General features: G+C 38.8%; 1 protein-coding gene across 2 annotated transcripts in view; it reads right to left on the bottom strand.

The window, feature by feature from the left end:
* Positions 1–23870, bottom strand: part of itfg1 (integrin alpha FG-GAP repeat containing 1) — a 246169-nt gene that overhangs the window by 219663 nt on the left and 2636 nt on the right. For both annotated transcript variants that reach the window (XM_059992924.1, XM_059992925.1), the window contains exon 2: positions 83–161. In XM_059992924.1, the coding sequence (XP_059848907.1) occupies positions 83–161 (79 nt within the window). The remainder of the gene's footprint in view (positions 1–82; positions 162–23870) is intronic.

Genomic DNA, 23870 nt, shown 5'->3' with positions numbered 1-23870 from the left:
AAGAAAAAAAGTACAATTATTTAACAATCTGTTCTTCCCCACCACCATAAAAATATAAAAGCAAGAGAGACACAATACTCACTTCCATTGTATCTCCACTTTTGGTTTTGGCTTGAAATAGGGTGCCTTTAAATCAGCCAACAAGATTACCAATTGCTTTTCTAAAATTGCAAAAATAAAATTTAGGATCGAGTAACAGAATTCTGTTGTGTGCAATATTTAATACATCAAGAATTTAAATTCTCTTTTAATACTATATGATGGGCAAATCTTTAAAGAATTGTTTAAAATAGGAAGACAATAAAAAATCATTTTCCCCTTCTAATGAACTCAAAGTATAAGATCAACTCAAAGTGATGAATGAGAGTTCAAACAAGAATTGCAAATTGAACAATTGATTGCCTATGAGAATCTGGGGCCAGCAAAGATTTCTGAAGACTGAACTTGAAAAACAACCAAAGGATGACCCTTTTCATTGCCTCTACTACTGTAAGAGGTTCCAATTTGCTTCAGAAGGGCATCAATTATATTGGTGCCCAAAAAGAGCAGAGTGAGCTCTATTAATGAATGATTCTCACCCAGCAGCACTCACATCTGGTGCTTTGAGAGGTTGGTCATGGCTAGAATTAACTCTTGCCAGAGCAAGGACCTGAACACACTGTACTTAGCCAAGTACAACAGGTCTACGGTGGACTCGTGCTGTTGCTCTCCTCTTGGCTTTGGAACACCTGGGTAATAGCATTACATATATCAGGGTGCCATTTATTGATCACAACTCAGCGTTCAAGACCATTGTCAACTCAGTACTAATCAAAAAGCTTCAAAATGCGAGCCTCTATATCTCCCCCTGCAACTGGATCCTTGACTTCCTCAATCAAGAGATGCTGTTGGTAATATTAGCTCAACATTGTTGACAATCAATCCTCAGCAAATCTCCCCCTCTCCCTCTCTGGTGAGGGTGAGTCTTTTGGTGATTCTCAAGTTGGAGAATTCGAGAAAAAAAGTTACACAGCAGACTTTAACATTGTAAATCAGCAAGTGTTTTTTTTGTCAACCCTCTTGTGTGACTGCTCTCTGCCCCTTTATTAGGGGGAGAGAGAGCTTGTGTTATGTCAAATTCTCGGGTGAACTATTAGTTTTTGTTGTATTGCAGATCACGGCCTTTCTTGGGGGGCTTTGTTACTGTTTACTTGGGTGGAGGGTGCTGATGCACAAGCAGCAGCAAAGCGTGGGAGGGGGCAATTGAGGGCGCTTTGGGGTTCTAACATTTTTACTGTCACTCATTCTTTGGGATACTCTTCTGTTTTCATGGATCTCTGATAAGAACAAGGATTTCAGGTACACATTCTCTAATAATAAATGGAACTGCTGAACTACTCTAGGCATGGAATACACAACTGCCAAACGATTCAATGGTCCACCAATAGCTGCATTTTTTTTGCAGACCTCCCTTTTCCAGATGACAGTTTGAAATGAACGCTTTCTCTCATCATTAGTTCAATGACCAACAACAGTCTATCAAAAGAATTCAAAATTGTTGAAACTTGAATATTCTATTAGGATTTACCTACTTCAGAGGTAAATATTACTATTTCAAATTTCTTCATTGTAAGTATGCTCTTACACAATTTGTATAATCGCATCATTATATTTATGCATGTATCAAATGATTCATTCGAGATCCTCTATCTTGCTGTTCATTTTCTTATTGATGTTCTCATTTTCATTTAACATCTTTACAATCACTATATACTCGTAAAATGTATTAACTCATAGGCATTCACAACAAACTCGTGCATGCACCTCCCCATTCATTCTGTGAGAACATTAGTGCTTTCCTGAAATATTTAAAAAACATTCTCACTTGTTATGTTTTCTCATAATGAAAATACATAACCTTTTTAATTAGTAACTTGGTCCAAATGATTTTAACTAATTTTTAACAACAACTCTGTTCTGTGATGCTGCCACTCTGCGCCTTAGTTTATTTCCACTAATCTATTAAATCTATTTCATAACTTGTCCATCACATCAGTGATCTTCGTCTTTTTACAGTTCAGGGTCCTTATTTGCTCATTATCCTTTGCATATACTTTACCCTTCTTATATGAAGAGAATTTCTGAACTATTCTCACCTCAATTATTTCCCTCGAATCCATTTTCCTAACTGAATCCATGCTTTCTTTTTTTTGACCAGTAACGCAACTGATAATATTTTAAAGAGTACTTTCAAATGAGGAATGGAGTAATGGCTTTCCCCTTTCTGTTTCTTAATTTTAGCCACAAAGATTCTTAATGTTAGGACTTCATCAAATATAGTCACCACCATCATCTTTTATATATAATATAGCCCTCTTTTGCCAATTTTTCCTTATATTAAATTCCAATTCTTATTCAATTCCAAGTCACATCTGCATTATAGTTATCTCATCATTAATTTCCAATTTCCTTCTTTTATTCTAATGTGTATTTACAATCTTTGCTCCCCTTTAATTCCTCTTGGCAAGTTTCTTGTTTATATTCCTTCCTTGCTCTTTCCTTCAAAGCAAGCTGTTTTACCTAAATATTTTTCTGTACAAATGGTATTAGCTACCCTCTCTCAAACTTAGACTGCTAAAAAACTTTCATATCATGTTTATTTGAATCAACACTTTTGACCCTGTTCACCATTGGCGATACTGTTTCGATGGTATTCTGATTCAATTAAAAGCCACCCCCTTTAATCTTACTCTTCTTAAATTTAATTTTTGTTCCAATGACACAGAAACATGAATTATTCCCTCTTGCCTCAGCCATATGGTTATGCAATTTGCAATTTCTTTAGCCTACCAATGAATGATGAATGGAATTTGCATGCTTGGCTGCATTTGACATATTAGATAGCATAGGGAATAAAAATGCAAAGATGCAGTCTTCTACATCAGCTGGGCTGTATTATTCTTGGCCTTTGTAAATATAGGTGATTTTGATTTGTGTATACTGAATACAATCTCAAAAGTTGGTAGCTTGGTAACCAGCAGGGAGAACTATAGAAGGTCATTGGGAAGACAGTGAAATCAGGATAAGTATGGAGTTAGAAAATTTAATTTACTGCTATGATTAGGCAATTATATACTTCATAAATGTCAAAGAAAGAATAGAATACAGATTTGTAAACATTTTAAGGGGAATTTATAGCACAATGGCATATTGTGCTCACACCAGACAATAAAGATCTACCTTACTTCTCAACATTTGTTCCATAACCCAGGGGTGTAAATAATATCAAATTCTTACGTAAATTTCTAAAAAATGTGTTGTGAATTTCTCCCGTTAGAAGTTTATGGTGAAAGGCGGGGTAAACAGATTCTAGAAGGTTCAATATGGTGAAAGTGTGATGAAAACCAATAAGGGCACTCAAAAAAAAACTAGTAGTAGAGTACATGCAGTTGCAAGAAAAAAAAATTGTGAACCCTTTGCAATTACCTGGTTACTGCATGAATTACTCATAAAATGTGGTTTGATCTTCATCTAAGTTACAATAATAGACTGTCTAATGCTCAACAGCAGAGAATAAAAACCACACCAAGCCGTAAAAAAAAAACCTATAAAAAGATGCCATCATCCCTGTGAGTAACACCTTCCAATCAACTTTGGCTAGTTCCTCTCTTGTGCCTCTGTAATTCCCTTTATTCCATTGTAATACTGATACATTTTTAGCTTCTCCTATTCAAAATGCAGGACAAATTCTATCATATGATGATCACTGCCTCCTAAGGATTTCTTTACCTTGTGCTCCCTAATCAATTCTAGGTCATTACATAGCACTCAATACAACTTAGTGTACTCAATCACAAACTGCTCTTAAAAGCCATCCTGTAGGCATCCCTCTCATGGGATCCAGCACCAACCTGATTTTCCGAATCTACTTGCATATTGAAATCCCCTATGACGATTATAACATTGCCTTTTTACATGCCTTTTCTATCTCCCATTGTAACTTGTAGCCCACATCTTGGCTACTGTTCAGAGACCTGTAAACAACTTCAATCACATTCTATTTCCCCTTGCAGTTCTTAACTCCACACACAAGGATGCAACATCTTCCGATCCTATGTCATCTCTTTTTTAAGGATTTTATTTCTTTTTTTACCAAAAGAGCCACCCTGACCTCTCTGCCTACCTGCCTGTTCTTTCTATACAATATGCATCCTTGAATATTAAGCTTCCAAGTAAATGATCATCTTTCAGTCATGACTGAAAAATAACATCATACCTGCTAAACTCTTAACTGTGCTACAAGATCACCCACCTTATTCCGTATACTGTGTGCAATGAAATATAACACCTCTAGTTCTATATTTCTCATCCTTTTCAATTTTGCCGGCATGTTACACTTCAACTCATCACTCTAACTGCAATTTTGGCCTATCATCTGCCTTATCCTTCCTTACCCCCTTACTACACGCTGCGTCTAGCTATATACCAACTGCCCCATCCTCAGCTCTAGCACTGGTTCCCGACCTTTTGTCAAATTAGCTTAAACTCTCCCTAACAGCTCTAGTGAACTTGCCCACAAGGATATTAGTCTGCCTTGGGTTTAGGTGTAACCCATCACTTTTGCACAGGTCATAATTTCCCCGAAGGAAATCACAATGATCCAAGAATGTAAAATCCTGCCCCTTGCACCAATTCTTCAGCTATGCATTCATCTGCTAAATTATACTAATCCTCAGTAACACATGGCACAGGTAGCAATCCAGAGATTACTACCCTAGAGGTCCTGTTTTTCAGCTTTCTACCTAACTGCCTATATTCTCTCTTCAGGACCTCCGTCCTTTTTCTACTATGTTGTTGATACCAATATGCATCACGACTTTCAGCTCTTCAACCCCTCTTCTAGAAGGCTGTGAACTTGATCTGAGACATCCTTCGCCCTGGCACCTATCATTGGGGTGTCCCTTTCATACCTACACAATCTCCTGTCTGTGCCTCTAACTGTGGAATCCTCTATCACTATTGTAGCTGCAGTCCACTGCTCCCCCCTTCCTTTCTGAGCTCAGACAGTGCCAGAGATCAGGTCGTTGTGTTCCCCCTGTAGGTTGTCCCCCTGAACAGTATCTAAAGCAATGTACTTATTATTGAGAGGAATAGCCACATAGGTAATCTACACTGGCTGCCTATTCCCTTTCCCTCTCCTGACAGTCCTGCAACTTAGCGTTGATTTTCTCCCTGTAGCTCCTATCACCTCATTTACCCTTACTAAAGCTCCAGTTCCTCAACATGTTTCTAAGGATTTGTAGCTCAGTGCATCTCCTCGGGCAAACGTCTTTATTAGGGAGACTGGAGATCTCCCAATATTCCCACACCTCACACAAAAAACCTATCACAATCTCTGGACCCACTCTCTGTGCACTAGCTGTGTACTAACAGGGAAAAAAAGCTTACTGGAAACGTAGAACCTTTGCTGCACTTGCCTAATATGGTAAACATACATTCAACAGTATCGTAATGAATAGAATAAGAAACACATGACCAGGAAAGAAAGAAAAAATACAAATGGAGAGAAAGAGCTGGAGGGGAGGGGTACACATAAATTGGATGACCTGTAGACAAATATGCAAATGAAGTTTCTATGATCAGGTAACTTCTAAGTAACTTTCATTTTATATTCTCTGCCCTCATATCACAAGACCAACAACACTAATCGTACCATGGCCTTCTAAAGAACTAAAATCTAAACAGGGGTTCCCAACCAGGGGTCCACAGACTTCTTGCCTTCTGGTACTCTCCCCCTGGCTGAAAAAAAAGGTTGGAAAACCTGATCTACAGGTTTGAAAGATTATGGAAAGTGCAATGCAAGTTACAATGGACACTTTACAGTGGACACTTTGAAGCATATCACAACCATTGCTGCATTTTTTCATCTTGTGCATAACTTCTTCCAATCCTTAAATTAAAACTTTTGACATTACATAAAACAGATTTCAAAGTGACATTATTTCTCAAGTAATCAAAATTGTTGCATTGAGATAATGCAGCAGGATGCTTTTATTCAATTTCTAGCTATATAGATTGCAATTTGATTAAGTTATGAAGTGTACATTATGGAGTATGATAATCTGAAGATTTAAGTACAGCGACATAGCAAGTGACTACTGAAGTTGTATCAGAGGGATAGGAAGGTAGGCAGAGGGGGAGGTGTGGCTCTACTGGTAAAGAATGGCATCAAGTCAGTAGACGGATGTGACACAAGATCAGAAGATGCTGAATCCTTGTGGGTTAAGTTAAGAAACTGCAAGGTCAAAAGGACACTGATGGCAGTTATATACAGGCCTCCCAATTGTGGCTGGGATGTGGACCACAGATTACAACAGGAAATAGAAAAGGCATGTCAAAAGGGCAATATTATGATAGGCATGGGAGATTTTAACATGCAGGTCAATTGGGAAAATCAGGTTGGTAATGTATCTCATGACAGTGAGTTTGTTAAATGCCTAAGAAATGGCTTTTTAGAGCAGTTTGTCGTTAAGCCTACTAGGGATCAGCTATACTGGATTATGTATTATGTAATGAATTATAGGTGATTAGGGAGCTTAAAGTAAAGGAACCCTCAGGATGTGGTGATCACAATATGATTGAGTTCTACTTGAAATTTGATAAGGAGAAAGTAAAGTCTGACGTAGCAGTATTTCAGTGGAGTAAGGGAAATTACAGTGGTATGAGAAAGGAGCTGGCCAAAGTAAATTGGAAGGAGCTGCTGGCAGGGACGACAGCAGAGCAGCAATGGTGTGCAATTCTGGGAAAAATGAGGAAGGTGCCGGACATGTGTATTCCAAAAATTAAGAAATATTCAAATGGCAAAATAGTACAACTGTGGCTGACAAGGAAAAAGCTAATATAAAAACAAAAGAGAGGGAATACAACAAAGCAAAAATTAGTGGGAAGATAAAGGATTGGGAAGTTTGTAAAAACCTAGAGAGCAACTAAAAGAATCATTAGAAGGGAAAAGATGAAATATCAAAGCAACCTAGCAAATAATATAAAAGTGGATAGTAAAATCTTTTTCAAGTACATAAAGAAATAAAAGTGAGATGAGAGTGGATATAGGGCTGCTAGAAAATGAGGCCATGAAAATAATAATGAGGGACAAGGAGATGGCAAATGAACTAAATGAGTATTTAGCATCAGTCTTCACTGTGGAAGACACTAGCAGTGTGCCAGATGTTGTAGTGTGTGAAGGAAGAGAAGTGGGTGCAGTTACAATTATACGGGAGAAGGTGTTCAAAAAGCTGAAAGACCTAAAGGTATACAAGTCACCCAGACCAGTTGAACTGCACCCTAGGTTTCTGAAAGAAATAGCATTAGAGATTGTGGTGGCATTAGCAATGACCTTTCTAAAACCATTAGAGGACTGGAAAATTGCAAATGTCATTTCACTTGTTAAGAAATGAGGAAGGTAGCAGAAAGGAAATTATAGGCCAGTTAGCCTGACCTCAGTGGTTGGGACGATGTTGGAGTCAATTGTTAAGGATGAGGCTATGGAGTACTTGGTGACACAGGACAAGATAGGACAAAGTCAGCATGATTTCCTTAGGGGGACTTCCAGTAAGATGGCGATTGTTTAGTCGCTTCAAACTTTTGCTCCGTTATACTTCCTATTTTTGCACTATGTGTCTCCCTTTTTAAACCTTAGTTCGTTATTTTATTTGTTTCCCTGCGAATACATCTATCTCATAATGGCTACAAAAGGTACTAAACTCGGGGAAAAAAGAAACTTCCACGGCTCTGTCGGCTGAGATTCTTTCTATCCTGGAACAGCATCGACAAGATACTTTAACGGATATCAAGACTGAATTTAGAATTTCTATCAGTCAGCTGGAGTCAAAATTGGATCAGATTAATGCCAGAGTGGATGACCATGCTGAACATTTATCTCGCATCGACCTAACCTCTGAAGATTTAGAACACCGTGTTCAACATCTGGAAACTCTCTGCTCTAACCTGACGGAGAAACAGTAAACTTACTTCCAAAATGGCGGATCTTGAAAATCGGAGCAGGCGCTGCAATCTGCGAATTCTCGGCTTGCCAGAGGCCACCGAAAAGGGCTCTTCTGTTGAATTTTTCTCTTCTTTTCTCTGTGAGATTTTCGGGAAAGAATTTCTTCCGACTCCACCTGAGCTAGAAAGGGCTCACAGGATTTATGTTCCTCGTGCAATTTTGGGTTCCCGACCACGGCCAATTATTTTATGCTTTCATCGATATCAGCTGAAAAACCATTTGATTATGAAGGCACGTCGTAGAGGTACTTCTGCTTTTCAAAATACTACTATTCGTTTCGTGGAAGATTATGCCCCCCAGGTGCTGAAGATGCTTGCTGAGTTCAAAGGCGTAATGAAAGTGCTTTTTGATCGTGGATTTAAACCATCTCTTCGTAACCCAGCTGATCTTCGAATTACGCTTACTACTGGAGAATATAAGTGGTTTAAATCAGTGAAGGAGGCTGAGTTGTTTGTTGGAAATCTTCCAGCCATTTTGGCTTCTTCGGACCCGATCTGACTTTCTAAAATGGCTAATAAGTACTTCTTGAATTAAAGTTCTGTTTTGCGAACTCAGACTCTACTTGAATAATTCAGACATTAACTATTGAGATTCTAAGGACTCTAGTTAGTCTTTCCCTGGACTTGGTGCGTTTTTCTTAAATAGATGATTTAAATTTAATCTTTCCCTGCGGACTTTTAGATTTTACTTGTGTAATTTATTCTACTTCTGAATAGCTTTAACTGTAGAGAACTACAATTGATCTTAACTTGTTTTGGAGGCTCGGAGTTTTTTATTGAAGGCCTCCCTGTTGATTTATGGTATAAGATTTGCCTTTTTTTTAAAAAATGGCTGATATGCACACTTTTATAATTTCCTCCTTTTTCCCCTTCTCCCTTTTTAATTTTTTATCTTTCAATTTTTCAGTTTCTTGCGGGTAGGTTAGTTTTTTTCTGATTTTTTTTGTATTAAGTTTTATACCTTTTCTGAAGAAGTTGTTCCTATTTGTAATTTTGCTCTCTAGTGCATAAATTAGCTACTATTTGCTATATTATATATACGGAGCCTACGCCAATGATACGGAACTGGAAGTTATTTTTGGGGTAACATTTTTTTTGTAGAGCTAGCTGCTTTTTTGGGTAGCCATCTAGTTTTGGGTTGCGAGGGTGGGGTGGGTTCTCCAGTTCCAACACTATTCACTGTTTTTTCTGTTTTCCCCTGTTATTCAGGACATGTCTCTGCCCTGATTCTACTGATTTATGTTTACATTTTTGCTCCCAGACTGTTATTGCAATGTTTGATTTTATATATGCCTACTACCTTTTATGTACTAACAATTGATAATGGTTAATACACTTAAATTTGTGAGCTGGAATGTAAAGGGATTGAATCATCCTGTTAAAAGAAGGAAGGTCTTCTCTCATATTAAGCAACTCAAAGCTGACATTGCTTTCCTTCAAGAAACTCATATTCGTAGTTTTGATAATTCTCGGCTTTTGTCAAAGTGGGTGGGTCAACACTTTCATTCATCCTTCGCCGCCAAAGCTGGGGGGGGGGGTGGTTTCCATCCTTATTAATTCAAATATTCCTTTTGAACTCCATAAGAAGACATCTGACACAAATGGCTGTTTTATTATCGTTTCTGGTAAATTATATAATACTAAAGTTGCACTAGCAAACCTGCATGCTCCCAATTTTGATGATGTTAATTTTTTTGAATGTTTTTTTCTCCTCACTGCCAGATTTAAATTCATATTCTCTTATACTGGGTGGCGACTTTAATTGTTGGTTAGATCCCAATTTGGATCGATCGTCCTCTGTTACTAGATCACTTACTAAATCTGCTTTAGCTATTCACTCTTTTCTTTCTAATTATGGCGTCTCTGATATATGGCATTTCCTTCATCCTACTGAGAGAGATTATTCCTTTTTTTCCACATGTTCACCATACCTTTACTAGAATTGACTATTTTTTAATTGATAATCAACTTATTTCATTTGTCCATTCTTGTGATTATCAGAGTATATTGATTTCTGATCATGCTCCAAATACTTTGTCTCTAAATTTTCCTGTTCTCCCTCAGAGGAATAAACATTGGCATTTTAACCCGACTTTATTATCGGACAATGATTTTCTAAAATTTATTAAGGATCTTAATCTTAAACTTTTTATTTTAACACTGAAACATCTGAAATGTCATTGCAGATTGTCTGGGATGCCATGAAAGCATATTTGAGGGGTCAAATAATCTCATATACAGCAAATCTTAATAGGAAGTCCAGTATAGATCAATTAGACCTAATTAATCAGATTAAAGAATTAGATCAATTGTATGCACAAACTAATAACCCTGAATTATATAAGAAGCATGTAGAACTTCAAACTAAATTTGACCTTCTTTCTACTCAACCTGTTGAATGCCAACTTCTTGAAAGTAAGAGTCGCTTTTATATTCACGGTGACAAATCTAGTAAATTTCTAGTTAATCAGTTGGGGCGTTCTAAAGCTTAACAACATATCTCAAAGATCCGGAAGGAGAACGGGGATATTACATCGGATCATTTAGAAATCAATGACGTATTTAAAAATTTTTACTCTCGGCTTTATTCCTCTGAATCTCTGAATGAGCATATTTCTGTTGATCTTTTCTTAAATAATCTGAATATTCCTTCGCTTTCATCTCATTTTAAAGCAAAACTTAATGAGCCTATATCATCAGAAGAAATATTTTTTGCAATTTCTGCACTGTCTTCAGGCAAATCTCCTGGACCTGAAGGATTCCCCATAGAATTTTATAAATCATTCTCTTCACTCCCTTCTCCTCAGTTACTCTCAGTACTGTTACGAATGAGGAGCAATTCTGACAGACAGAAGGGTCCAGAATCGCCAATGCACCCCCCCCCCACCTTTTGAGAATCGCAAGATCGCTATTATTTCGGGTCTGAGACCCAGGAAATGAGAGAGATACACATCATGTCAGTAATGAGAGAGAGACGCAGGAATACACAAAAAGTGGAATGTCTCCTAACAAAAAGCGGAATGGAACCACTGATTACTGCTATTGTCTCTTGGAGAAGGAATTGTGTAGTGAGTACTGTACTATTCATTGAAACCCCTCAGGGGACAGCCAGAGTGGTCTGGTTGAGGGATTGCATCATCCCAACCTGATTTACACCTGAGACCCCGTGAGTGAGGATAAAAGTCGGGCCTGGGGAACACCCCTCAGACACACCAGGAGAAACGTGCGAGACCGGTGGGGGGCTTGTGTGTGTGTCCATCCTTGCCGGGGTGGTGAGTCCTCCACGGAACGGTCTAGCTAAAGGACGGATACAGATCAAGATCGTAACAAGGAGAGTCAGCAAGTTTTTCTCTTTCTCTCTCTCTCTCCAACAATTGCAACACAGCGACCAACAACGGCTACGGCCTGTATGAACTGAAATGAACTTTAGATTTCCATCGGACAATTCATTATCCCCTAGACAACAATAGAGCTTATTTCTTATTGATTATTATTATACCCGCACTTTTAGGTTTAGTATTGACGACGTATATTATCTGCATATTTGCATTGATATTATTTTTGTGTATTTTTACTAATAAATACTGTTAAAAATAGTATCATCAGACTTCAACGGCAACTCCTATCTTTGCAGTTAAGACACCCAGTTAAGGGGTTTGTAAGAGTACTGACTCGTTTAACTATGGTAAATTGCCACCCTCATTTAATGAGGCATGTATTATTCTTTTATTTAAAAAGGGTAAAGACCCAACAGAGTGTTCCTCGTACAGGCCGATCTCTTTACTTAATGTTGATGTTAAATTCTTGGCCAAAGTTTTGGCTCATAGATTAGAAACTGTTATTCCCTCTATTATTTCTGATGATCAAACTGGTTTTATTAAAAACCGTCTTTCTTTTTTTAACATACAGCGTTTATTTAATATTTTATATTTACTTTCGACTGGGATTCCTGAATGCGTTATTTCTCTCGATGCGGAGAAAGCATTTGATCGTATAGAGTGGAACTACCTCTTTGTGATTTTAGAAAAATTTGACTTTGGTCAAAGTTTTATCTCTTGGATCAAATTGCTGTACCTATGTCCTACTGCCTCTGTTTTGACTAATTCTCAGCAATCCCAGTTACTTAACCTCAAATGTGGCACCCGTCAAGGATGCCCTGTAAATCCCTTTCTCTTTGATTTGGCTGTAGAACCTCTGGCGATAGCATTCCGAAGCTGTCCTGAATTGACTTGGATTTGGGGGGGGTGGGTGTTGAGCATAAAGTTTCTCTTTATGTTGATGATCTATTACTTTTTCTTTCAAATCTGTCCACATCCTTACCTCCAATGTTTTCACTTCTTGATCAATTTAGCCAGTTTTTTGGCTATAAACTTAATTTACATAAGAGTGAACTTTTCCCAATTAATAAAGAAGCGCAAGTACTAGCATTTCGTGACCTCCCTTTTAAAGTAGTTCATAATCAATTTACTTACCTTGGGATTACAGTTACAAGGAAGTTTAAAGATCTTTTTCGTGAAAATTTTACCAATCTTTTATGCACTACAAAACAGAGTTTGTCACAATGGTCACCTCTATCTATGTCCTTGGTAGGTCATATTAATGTTGTTAAAATGTATGTTCTCCCTAAATTTTTATATTTATTTCAATCTATCCCAATTTTTATTTCTAAAACCTTTTTTGATTCCTTAGACTCTATTATTTTGTCCTATCTGTGGAAGAATAAGCGTTCTAGAATTAATAAAGTTTATCTTCAAAAATCTAAAAAAGAGGGTGGCATGGCCTTACCTAACTTTCGTTTATACTACTGGGCAGTTAACATACGTTGCACTACCTTTTGGTTTTTTTTTCATAGCCAATCTGAGTGCAAAAATTGGGTAGCAATGGAGCTGAATTCCACTAAAGATCTATCTATTTCTGCACTTCTTGATTCTGCACTCCCTAGTAGTTTGTCTAGACTAATTGTTAATCCTCTTGTTAGACATACTTTGCGAATATGGGCCTAGTTTAGGAAATTTTATGGTTTCTCCCTTTCTAGTCCTATCTTACATAATCATCTTTTTTTACCTACTGTGTATGACTCAACATTCTATGATTGGTATAGGAAGGGCATTAGACATTTTGAAGATCTTTTTATCGATAAACGCTTCGCATCCTTTCAACAGCTCTTTGCTAAGTTCAATTTGCCTAATGCTCATTTTTTTAGATATCTCCAAATCAGACACTTCATCAATCCTTTAATTCCTAACTTCCCTGAAATGCCCGAGAAAAATGCTATGGATTTTTTTCTATCAATCCACTGGGTAAAGGCTTAATATCATTCATTCGTGATAAATTAGTATTCTTATGGCATGCCCTTGTGGTTAAAATTAGAATGGTTTGGGAGCATGATTTAAATATCTCTTTATCTGATGAGATTTGGGACTCAATTCTCAAATCGGTTAATTCAACCTCTCTTTGTGCTCGCCATTGCCTTTTACAGTTTAAGATTGTTCATAGAGCCCATATGTCCAAATCTAAATTATCTCGATCTTACCCTAATATTAGTTCTCTTTGTAATAAATGCAAAAGGGGCGAGGCTTCTCTTACTCATATGTACTGGACCTGTCCTAGTTTCCAGAAATTTTGGAAAGATGGTTTTATAACTTTATCCTGTATTCTGAATAACCACTTAGAACCTAACCCTTTAATTGCTGTGTTTGGTTTCTTGGGTGAGACAGATATACGCTTGAGTTTGACTAAATGTCGAATATTATCTTTTGCTTCTCTCCTGGCTAGACATCTAATCTTCCTTAGATGGAGAGATGTTGCCCTGCCCACGCATGCTCAATGGCTTAACGATATCATGTCCTGCTTAGACCTTGAAAAAATCCATTATTCAATTCTTAATTTGGATATAAAGTTTCATAAGGTCTGGGACCCTTTTATTGAGTATTTTCATAATTTTCCTCAAGTTTTTTTTTTCAGTCCCTTGCTTTCAGCTCTTTTTTTTGGTAGTAGGCATTATCATCTTCTGTTTTCAAGTGTATTTACAGATTTGGGGGTTTGAATGTCCTGATTTATATTCTCTACATTTTGTCTTGGTTGGTCTGGAGTTTTTTTTGTTGTGGTGCTTGGGGAGGATACATGACTTCAATTTGGGTGCTTTCTCAATTTTTTTTGTATTATATTATTGTATGTTTATCTTGCACTGTATTAATTTTCTACTTTGTTTTGGGGTTTTTTATTTGTAGTGTTGTAGAAAATGCATTAATAAAACAATAATAATTAAAAAAATGATTTCCTTGGGGAAAATCCTGCCTGATGAACCTGTTGAAATTCTTTGAGAAGATTACAAGTAGGATAGATAAAGGTGATGCAGTGGATGTGGTATATTTGGATTTTCAGAAGGCCTTTGACAAGGTGCCACATGAGGCTGCTTCCCAAGTTAAGAGCCCATGGTATTCCAGGAAAGTTACTAACATGGTTACAGCATTGGCTGATTGGAAGAAGGCAGCGAGTGGGAATTAAAAGGATCCTCATCTGGTTGCCTGCCACTGACAAGTGGTGCTCCGCAGGAGTCAGTGTTGGGACTGCTTCTTTTTATGATGTATATAAATGATTTAGATGAAATAGATTGCTTTTTATCAAGTTTGCAGATGATACGAAGGTTGGTGGAGGGGCAGGTAGTGTTGAGGAAACAGGTAGGAAGCAGAAGGACTTGGACAGATTAGGAAAATGGCAAGAAAGCGGGAAATGAATTATAATGTTGGAAAATGCATGGTCATGCACTTTGCTAGTAGAAATAAATGTGAGTACTATTTTCTAAATGGGGTGAAAATCCAAAAATCTGAGACGTAAACTAACTTGGGAGTCCTTGTGCAGACCACCCTAAAGATTAACTTGCAGGTTGAATTGGTGATGAGGAAGGCAAATGCAATGTTAGCACTCATGTCAAGAGGTCTAGAATACAAGAGCAGGGATGTGATCCTGAGGCTTTATAAGGCACTGGTGAGGCCTCACCTTGAGTATTGTGAACAGTTTTGGGCCCCTCATCTAAGAAAAGATGTGCTGGCATTAGAGAGGGTCCAGAGGAGGTTCACAAGGATGATTCTGGAAATGAAATGGTTATCATCTGGATTTGTACTCGCTGGAATTCAAAAGGATGAAGGGGGAATCTCTTTGAATGTTGAAAGACCTAGACAGAGTAGATATGGAAGGATGTTTCCTATGGTGGGAAAGTCTAGGACAAGGATGTACAACCTCAGGATAGAGGGGCATCCATCGAAAACAGATGCCGAGAGATTTCTTTAGCCAGAAGGTGGTGAATTTGTGGAACTTGCTGCCATGTGCAGCTGTGGAGGCCAGGTCGGTGGGTGTATTTAATGCAAAGATTGATAGATTCTTGATTGGACATGGCATCAAAGATTACGGAGAGAAGGTTAGCAAGTAGGGTCGAGGAGGAGAAAAATAAAGGATCAGCCATGATTAAATGGTGGCGCAGACTCGATGGGCCAAATGGCCTAATTCTGCTCCTATGTCTTATGGTTTTAAGAAGTAATGACCAAGGTCTACAGTACTGCAAAGCATCTAATGCACAAGGATTGGGTCATGTTGAATATGAGCAACACAGATGTACTCTTCGTTAATTGAAGTACACTATTTATTTTCCAATCAAACAAATAACCAAGTGCCTTTTAATCTGACAAAACTCTTAGTAGACATACAGTAGCAAACATGTGGGTGTAGTTTAAAACTACCAGAATTTGAAATTTTAAGTTGATCACCAATTTTTGGCTTACCAACAATGTTTGATAAATTATTCAAAGCCAAGGCAAATACATAATAATTTGACTGGATGCAATTTATTCAGTGACTATTCATTCCCCATACTCAAAATTATATTACTGATAATTTTTTTACAGTACAAGTTACTATATACCAGTAAGATGGCTATGTGCTCAAATGCAATGGCCTTGCTGGATCCAATCAAAGTTGTGATCATTCATCCTTTACTTATTTTTCATGACCGCAAGACACTTCTGGTTATCAAGGATATCAAATATTGTAGGTCAACCCCACCAACAATTTGCAGGATGGTGATGGAGCTGGAATGGCTGCATACGGTGTTGCAGCCTGCTTCTTCCTTTATTTATTCATTTTATGGGATGTGGGCATCGCCAGCTAGCCCAGCATTTATTGCCCATCCGTAGTTGCCCTTGAGAAGGTGGTGATGAGCCGCTGCAGTCCCTGAGGTGTAGGTACGCCCACAGTGCTGTTAGGGAGGGAATTCCATGATTTTCACCTTGAACATTGAAGGAACGGCAATGTTTCCAAGTCAGGATGGTGAGTGACTTGGAGGGGGATTTCCAAGTGGTGGTGATCTCAAGTAACTGCTGTTCTCGTCCTTCTAGATGGTAGTGGTTGTGGGTCTGGAAGGTACTGCCTTAGGAACTTTAATGTGTTGTTGCAATGCACCTTGTTAATAGTATACACTGTTGCAACTGTTTGTCAATGGTGGAGGGATTAGATGCTTGTGGAAGGGATACCAATCAAGTAGGCTGCTTTGTACTGAATGGTGTCAAGCTTCTTGAGTGCTGATGGAGCTGCACTCATCAGGCGAGTGGCGAGTATTCCATTACACTTCTGACCTGAGCCTTGTAGATGGTGGACAGGCTTTGCGGAGTCAGGAGGTGAGTTACAGGCCGCAGGATTCCTAGCTTTTGACCTGCTCTGGTAGCCACAGTGTTTAGATGGCTAGACCAGTTCAATTTTCTATCAATGGAAACCCCCAGGATGTTGATACAAGGGAATTCAGTGATGGTGATGCCACTAAATGTCAAGGGACGACGGTTAGAGCCTCTCTTGTTGGAGATGGCCATTGCCTGGCACATGCATGGCTTGAATGTTATTTGCCACCTGTCAGACCAAGCCTGGATATTGTCCATGTCCTGCTGCATTTGGGTATGAACTGTTTCATTATCTGAGGAGTAACAAGTGGTGCAGAAGGTTGTGCAGCCACCTGCGAACATCCCCACTTCTGACATTATGATGGAAGGAAGATCATTGATGAAGCAGCTGAAGATGGTTGTTCTTTAGCAACCCAGGAAGGAAGGTATAAGCAGTGGGGCACGAAGCGCTGTCTATTGGACAGAGGTGACTGTCTTAAGGAATTTTTGTTGTAACCGCAACACACTGTTGGACATTGGTAACTTAGAATGCTTTGAGTCTGTTTCACTGGTGCATTGGCGAGACCAATGGTGGGGGAGCTGGATCTCTGTAGTAGAGCAGACCAGGCCTCATTCAGGACTTGGTGTCACCTGTTGTGGTTGCTGAGGAAGGAGATGCCAGAAGCGGCTGTGTGCTGCTGCATTCCGCGCAGGGTTGGAGGCTGGACCCTTCTGTCGGTGGTGTCATCCAGTGTTCGGTCGGTGGAAAACAAACTGGATTGTGTTCCAATGTGTGATATGAAGAATTGCAATAGGTTGTTCTTCCAGGAATGTGGTGCTGGGACAACATCCATGCACAATCAATCTGCAGACCATGACTCTCAGGGACTTGGGTTATATTATCTATTGTATACATATTTTTTGTAACCATACGTTTTTCTGAAATCGTAATTATATGCACTGTGTGTGGCCGTGGTTTTGTTTTGTACCTTGACCCTAGAGGAATGCTGTTATGTTTGGCTGTATTTATGTGTCTGGTTGAATGACAATTAAATTTGAACTTGAATCATGTGCAAGAGCAACAGCAATAGATTTCTGGCTCATTTCACACTGTGTGCCACAAACATAAAGATAATCTCTGTTGGAACCCATGAGACCAGGACCATCCATTATTAATATTAATATTGTCAATTGCCATTTTTTAAATACACTTTTGTAATTATTTTAAATTTTCACCCTAGTTCAAGAAAGGATGCAAGGATAAACACAGTAAACAGTCAGTTAACAGAAGGGAAACGTCTGGAAATGATAATTCGGGATAGGATTATCAACCAATTGGACAAGTGCAGATTACTTAGGGAAAGACAGCATTGTTTTTGCCAAATTATGTTTGTCTAACTTTATAAGAGTTTTTGATGAGGGGTTAATAGAGAAGTCTAGTTAATCTGATCTATGTGAATTTGAAAAGGAACATTGCAGTTATATAGAAATCTGTTTAGAATGTACTTGGAGTACCATGAACAGTTCTCTCCACCTCATTATAGGAAGGATGTGGAAGCATCAGATAGGGCACAATGGAATACACCAGAATGCTACCTGAATGAGAGAGCAAGTCTTATGAAGAAAGGTTAAGCGAGCTAAGGGTTTTCTTTTTGGAGTTAAGAAGGTGAAAGGTGATTTGATAATGGTGTATTACACCCTAAGACATAGAAGCAGAATTAGGCCATTTAGTTCATTGAGTCTGCTCCACCATTCAATCATAGCTGATTTATTTTCCTTCCCAACCCAATTTTCCTGCCTTCTCCTCATAATCTTTGGCACCTTTGTTAATCAAAAATCTATCAACCTCAACTTTAAGGAGAGACAATAGAATTATGAGGCATAGATAGAGTGGACAGCCAGTGTCTCTTATTCAGGACAGCAATGACCAGTAACAGAGGGCATTAGTTTAAGATGAGTTAAGGAAAGTTTAAGGGAGATATCAAAGGTAGTTTTTTTAGAAAAAAATAACCACAGTGATAGGTGCTTGCTGTGGAGTGAGATAGAGACGGATACAATAGGGATATTTAAAAGATTCTTAGATGGGAGCATGGATGCAGGAGGAATGGAGGGTTTTGGGTTGTGTAGGAGGGAAGGGATAGATTGATCGTGGAATGGGCTTATATAGGTCAGCACAATATCATACGGAGGCCAAAGGGCCTATACTGTGCTGTTCTAGGAAATTATTAAAGGGAAATATCAAAGACTAATCATCAAAATTAAAGCTGATGGAGATAAGGGCTCAGAACAATGTGGCTAAATGATGAAAGAGGATAATTATGAATAGTTGCTTGATAAGACTGGTGAGAAGTTTATAATGTTCTTTCATGGCAATTGGGACCATGACTATAGTTGTCACTAATTACTTGGACATACAGGGCACAAGTTCCAAATTCGTATGCAAAAAAACCTGGAGATATTGTAAGCTCTGGACAAAGTAATAATGCTAAATAATATAAACTAGCTAGTAGGTTCAAAATCAGAATCATAATCAGGTTTAATATCACAGGCATATGTCATGAAATTTGTTTTGTGGCAACAGTACATGGCAATACATAATAAAAACTATAAATTACAATAAATATATATAAAAATTAGTGCAAAAAGAGCCAAAAAAAGTGCTCAAGGGTTCACTGTCCATTCAGAAATCTGACAGCAGAAGAGAAAACGCTGCTCCTGAACCATTGAGTGCATGTCTTTAGGCTCCTGCTTCTCCTTCTTGATGGTAGCAATGAAAAGAGGACATATCCTAGGTTTTGGATTCTGGTGTTCAAATCCAATGTTCATTTAGAAGTCAAGAATGAGGCATAAGACTTGTTGCTTCAGTATGGTTTTATTAGAAGTTCACAGAATGAAGCGAACTGGAACAGAACATTGACAGAGGGTCTTACTAATTGAAAGAGAGAGAAACTAAACAAGGTGCCAAGCATAAAACTGCTACTTTTATACTCAGAAATAAGGAAATTCCATTCAAATCCATAGACAAGAGACAACCAATTAGAAAATATGTATTCAATGTTGCAGTAAAATTAACCAAAGTATTCATTCACTTAATGAAAGTACAAATATGCTTCAGAATTACACCTTGTATAGCCAGATGAGGCATACAAAACTGTTATGCATATGAAAACCACTTAAAATACAAGCAGATAATTAACTGTTAAATTGCAAAGGAAATGACAATTAAAATTAGACAGTCGGATCAAACATGGATGCTGGGGAGCCTTGTGCCCATGATGGAGTTGACTTAGCAGTGGCCCCTCCTCACCAGACGACAATACAACCAGTCAGAATGCTTTACGTGTACACCTCTAGAAATTTGCAAGACTCTTTGGTGACATACTAAAAGAAGGTGGCGTTTAGGAGAGACAATGGCACCTAACGGCGACTCCTTTGCTTGCATCTTCAGAAACAGCTCTATTTCCATCTTTAATATTTCTATTTTTCCCTTTCAGAGTTCTCTCATCTTTTTTGTCCTGACTCTGATCCTGGAGTCGTGTGGCCATGGCCTTATCCGGCTCTTGTTCTCTCCCTCCTTGCCACTTCCCGACGACATTTGGTGTCATCTCTTGACCATAATGTTCTCCTTTTCTTTCCACACGGCATAATTAGGCTGACCATTTTTTTTTACCCTAATGCTGGATAGAAGATACGAAGCAGTAACACCAAAGCCTCAAGGATGCTGATTATTCTTGATGACGTGGTTGGTGCTCTCCTAAATGGAGGTGATATAGTCACTGCTGTCCTTTGGCTGCAGCAAAGGATTTGATGGGTGCCTCGAAGAACATCATTACAATAAGAGTTAATTATCTCTTATTCATCGGTGGCAGTTAGATCTGTCTCAATCCTGCACTTGCTGATGGTGATTAGCAGAATGTGACCGCTCGAAATAGAGCTGCCCTACCCTTTTGCTCTGGTTGGTGTCACTGCTGTGAGCATCGTGAGTCACTTCTGTAGCTGGCCGTGCACAGTTTATATCATGGCGGACTTCAGCTCTTGGGTGAAAGTGGGGCTGTTGATTTTGCCAAGTGAGCAATTTTATACAAATATATAACTCTGAACTTTGCCTGCATTCTGTAAGTTAGCGCACTTAAAGTCGATTTAGCCAAAAATAGTGCTGCTGTAATGCACCATTTGTGCTAATTGGAGGTCACAAACTGACAAACAGAGTATGAGAGTTTTAATAGTATATAGATACTTCATGCATCAACATGTGTGGCAGGGAAAAGTGATTTAAGAAAGCACACACAAGCTTATAAACAGAAACTTTGAAAAGGGGAGCAAAGAAATTGTGATGAACGTTTATAAGACACCGGTTTCCAAAATTATACTGGCAATCAATGGTGGCATTTTGCATGAAGCTCATAAAACTACTAGATACTTTAGTAAATATACTTCCATCTTCTGAACTGCAATTGCTTCAGTCTGCAGACTGTAATTTCCCTTTTAAAGATTACTTTAGAACAAAATGATCTGGCACTTTTGCCATTTCCTAGGGGTTTCAGCGAACTAGATTCGAAAGTGCAGGTACAGCTGGGGTGTCCATCACTGGGTTTGGACAATGCATCAAGGCCTGATAGTGGAAGACAAACCAGTGGTTGGCTCCATTACTCCACACTGATTAAAGCGGGGGTCGGCAACCTGCGGCTCCCGAGCCATTTGTGGCTCTTTCACCTCTGTGCTGCGGCTCCCTGTGGCTTTGGGAAATAATTGGTCAGTATTTAATTAAAATGTATTTTATGTTAGTTTGTTAGCTTTTGAAATGTAATTATGGTGATCTTGTACATTTCCTGCCACATCCGAAACGGCTCACAATTAGCCGGCATTCCGGCTAAGGGAGATAGCCTACGGGGGTTTGTGAGTATGCGTCTTTTGCAGCATCTGCGTCCATGGGGGCTGGGTTGAGGGAGGCTTAAAAGCAAGGCTGTTTAGTTCGAATAAAGCTATCTTTGACTGCAGTTTACTGACACCGCTACAACGTGTTTTTAATCGCTGGCTGTCCAGACGGAAGGTGCTGAAACGCTTTGTCGCGTGTCTGGAAGAAGTGAAAACTTTCCTGGGCAGCAAAGGGCTCACCTTTCCTGAGCTGGAACAGCCAGAGTGGCTGGAAAAGCTACACTTCATGGTAGACATGACAGCGCACCTGAACACGCTGAACACAGCTCTTCAGGGGAAAGGACGTACAGCCCTGCACATGTTGGAGGATGTTTTGGCATTCGAGCGCAAGTTGACAGTGCTTGCCAGAGATTTACAGAAAGGCACTTTGTCTCACTTCCCCAATTTGAGAGAGTTCAAACAAGGTCACGACATGATAATTTCGGAGTATTTACATTCTGCAATCATCGCAATGCAAACATCGTTTGGGAAACGCTTCTGTGAGTTCAGAGAGGAAAAAAACACATTATCCTTCCCGGTCACTCCCTTAAGCATCGATCCTTCCCTACTGAATACGACTGCATTGGCAGGTGTGAGTCAACCTGATCTTGAGATGGAACTGGCCGACATAGCCGACAAAGACATATGGGTGTCCAAGTTTAGACGCTTGACAGCAGACCTTGAAGATGTTGCCCGTCAGAAGGCCGTTCTTGCTCAGAAACACAAATGGAGTGATATTGAAAACCTCACAGATGACAGCTTGCGATCCTGTGTAAAGATGAAGGTGACATCATACAGGCCTGATGTGCAGACGCTGTGCGCTGAGGTCCAGGAGCAGAAATCCCATTAACCAAGTATGATAAATATTTTAATTGCCTATTATTTTACTTATATTCATATTTTTTCATAGTTCAGTGAAATAGTCCTTTCATTTTTCAGGATGACAGCTGGCTGACGTTATTTTTGGTTTGCTGCTGGCGGAAAATTTAAGTTCGGCGTTTTTCATAAATACAAGAAGGACTCAAATAGACATTGAATATTTTACTTAAAAGTAACTTTCAACCCAACGTCTTTTTTTCGGAGTTCAAAATGTTTTTGTTGCATGCAGAAATGTAATTTCGTTTTCTCTGCAGGAGTTCATCAATTTCATAAATGCAACACATTATAGTTTGTTTATACATAGCATAAAGGCAAAAAAAAACGTTGTATGCAGTGTTATTTCATTTTAAATGTCAAACGGGTTTTGCGGCTCCCAGTGTTTTCTTTTCTGTGGGAAACGGGTCCAAGTGGCTCTTTCAGTGGTAAAGGTTGCTGACCCCTGGATTAAAGCATCAAGCAAGATGAAAATTGGTGAGGTCAAGAGTGGAACACAAACAGGTGATCGGCACCATCTGCCTGCATTCGACCTGGCTCCCTCTCTTCTCACTACTATCGTCAGTGGGAGGTGCAGGGGCCTGCTGCTAGGTTCGGGAGCAGTTGTAGCCCTGCAACCATCAGGCTCTGAGATGGGCTACACTCACCTGGTACTGAAAGGGCTCCACAGCTGTGGACTCACTTTTGGGGACTCTACAGTTCATGTTCCATGTGTTTTTTTTTGTCTACTTATTTTTAAAATCACTACTTGCTCAATTTGTCCTCTTTTGCAAATTGGATAAGTGGAAGGCATGCGTGCGCATGTGTGCGCGCGCTTTAGTGTATTCTATTGTGTTTGTTCTGTGAGTGCCAGTAAAAAGATGGACCTTAATGTTATACATGATACAAATAGTTAGTTTGATAATAAATTTGAACTTTAGGCATTGGAGTTGGGTTTGGCTAAAAATCAGAATATTGCATTCAGATCTGATATCATACTTTAGAGAAAAATGGGGGTGTAAATCTACTGGAAGACTTAGAGATGAAGGACCAGTTATCCGGACAAATGAGAGAAAAAGATTGTTCTCCTTGTGAGGGGAATATCAATCAAATAGTACAGAACAGGCCTTTCAGCCTGACTCATTCATATCAACTACTTAATGTTATCCCATTTTCCTGCATTAGGTTCATATCCCTCTATTCCTTCCCTGTCCATGTATCTGTTGAAATGTCTTTTAAATACTATGATTATACTTGTCTCCACTACTTCCTCTGATAGACCATTCTAGATACTAATTATGTTTTTTATGAGAAGTTTATCCTTCAAATAGTCTTTAAATATTTTTCTTCTAACTTTAAACCTTATTTAAGTTTTATTTTAGTTTTAAGTTTCCCTACCCTTGGACAAAGACTGACTTT

This window comes from Hypanus sabinus, chromosome 17 (assembly GCF_030144855.1).
Source record: "Hypanus sabinus isolate sHypSab1 chromosome 17, sHypSab1.hap1, whole genome shotgun sequence".
Taxonomy (NCBI): Eukaryota; Metazoa; Chordata; class Chondrichthyes; order Myliobatiformes; family Dasyatidae; genus Hypanus; species Hypanus sabinus.
This window is presented reverse-complemented; position numbering and strand designations above follow the sequence as displayed.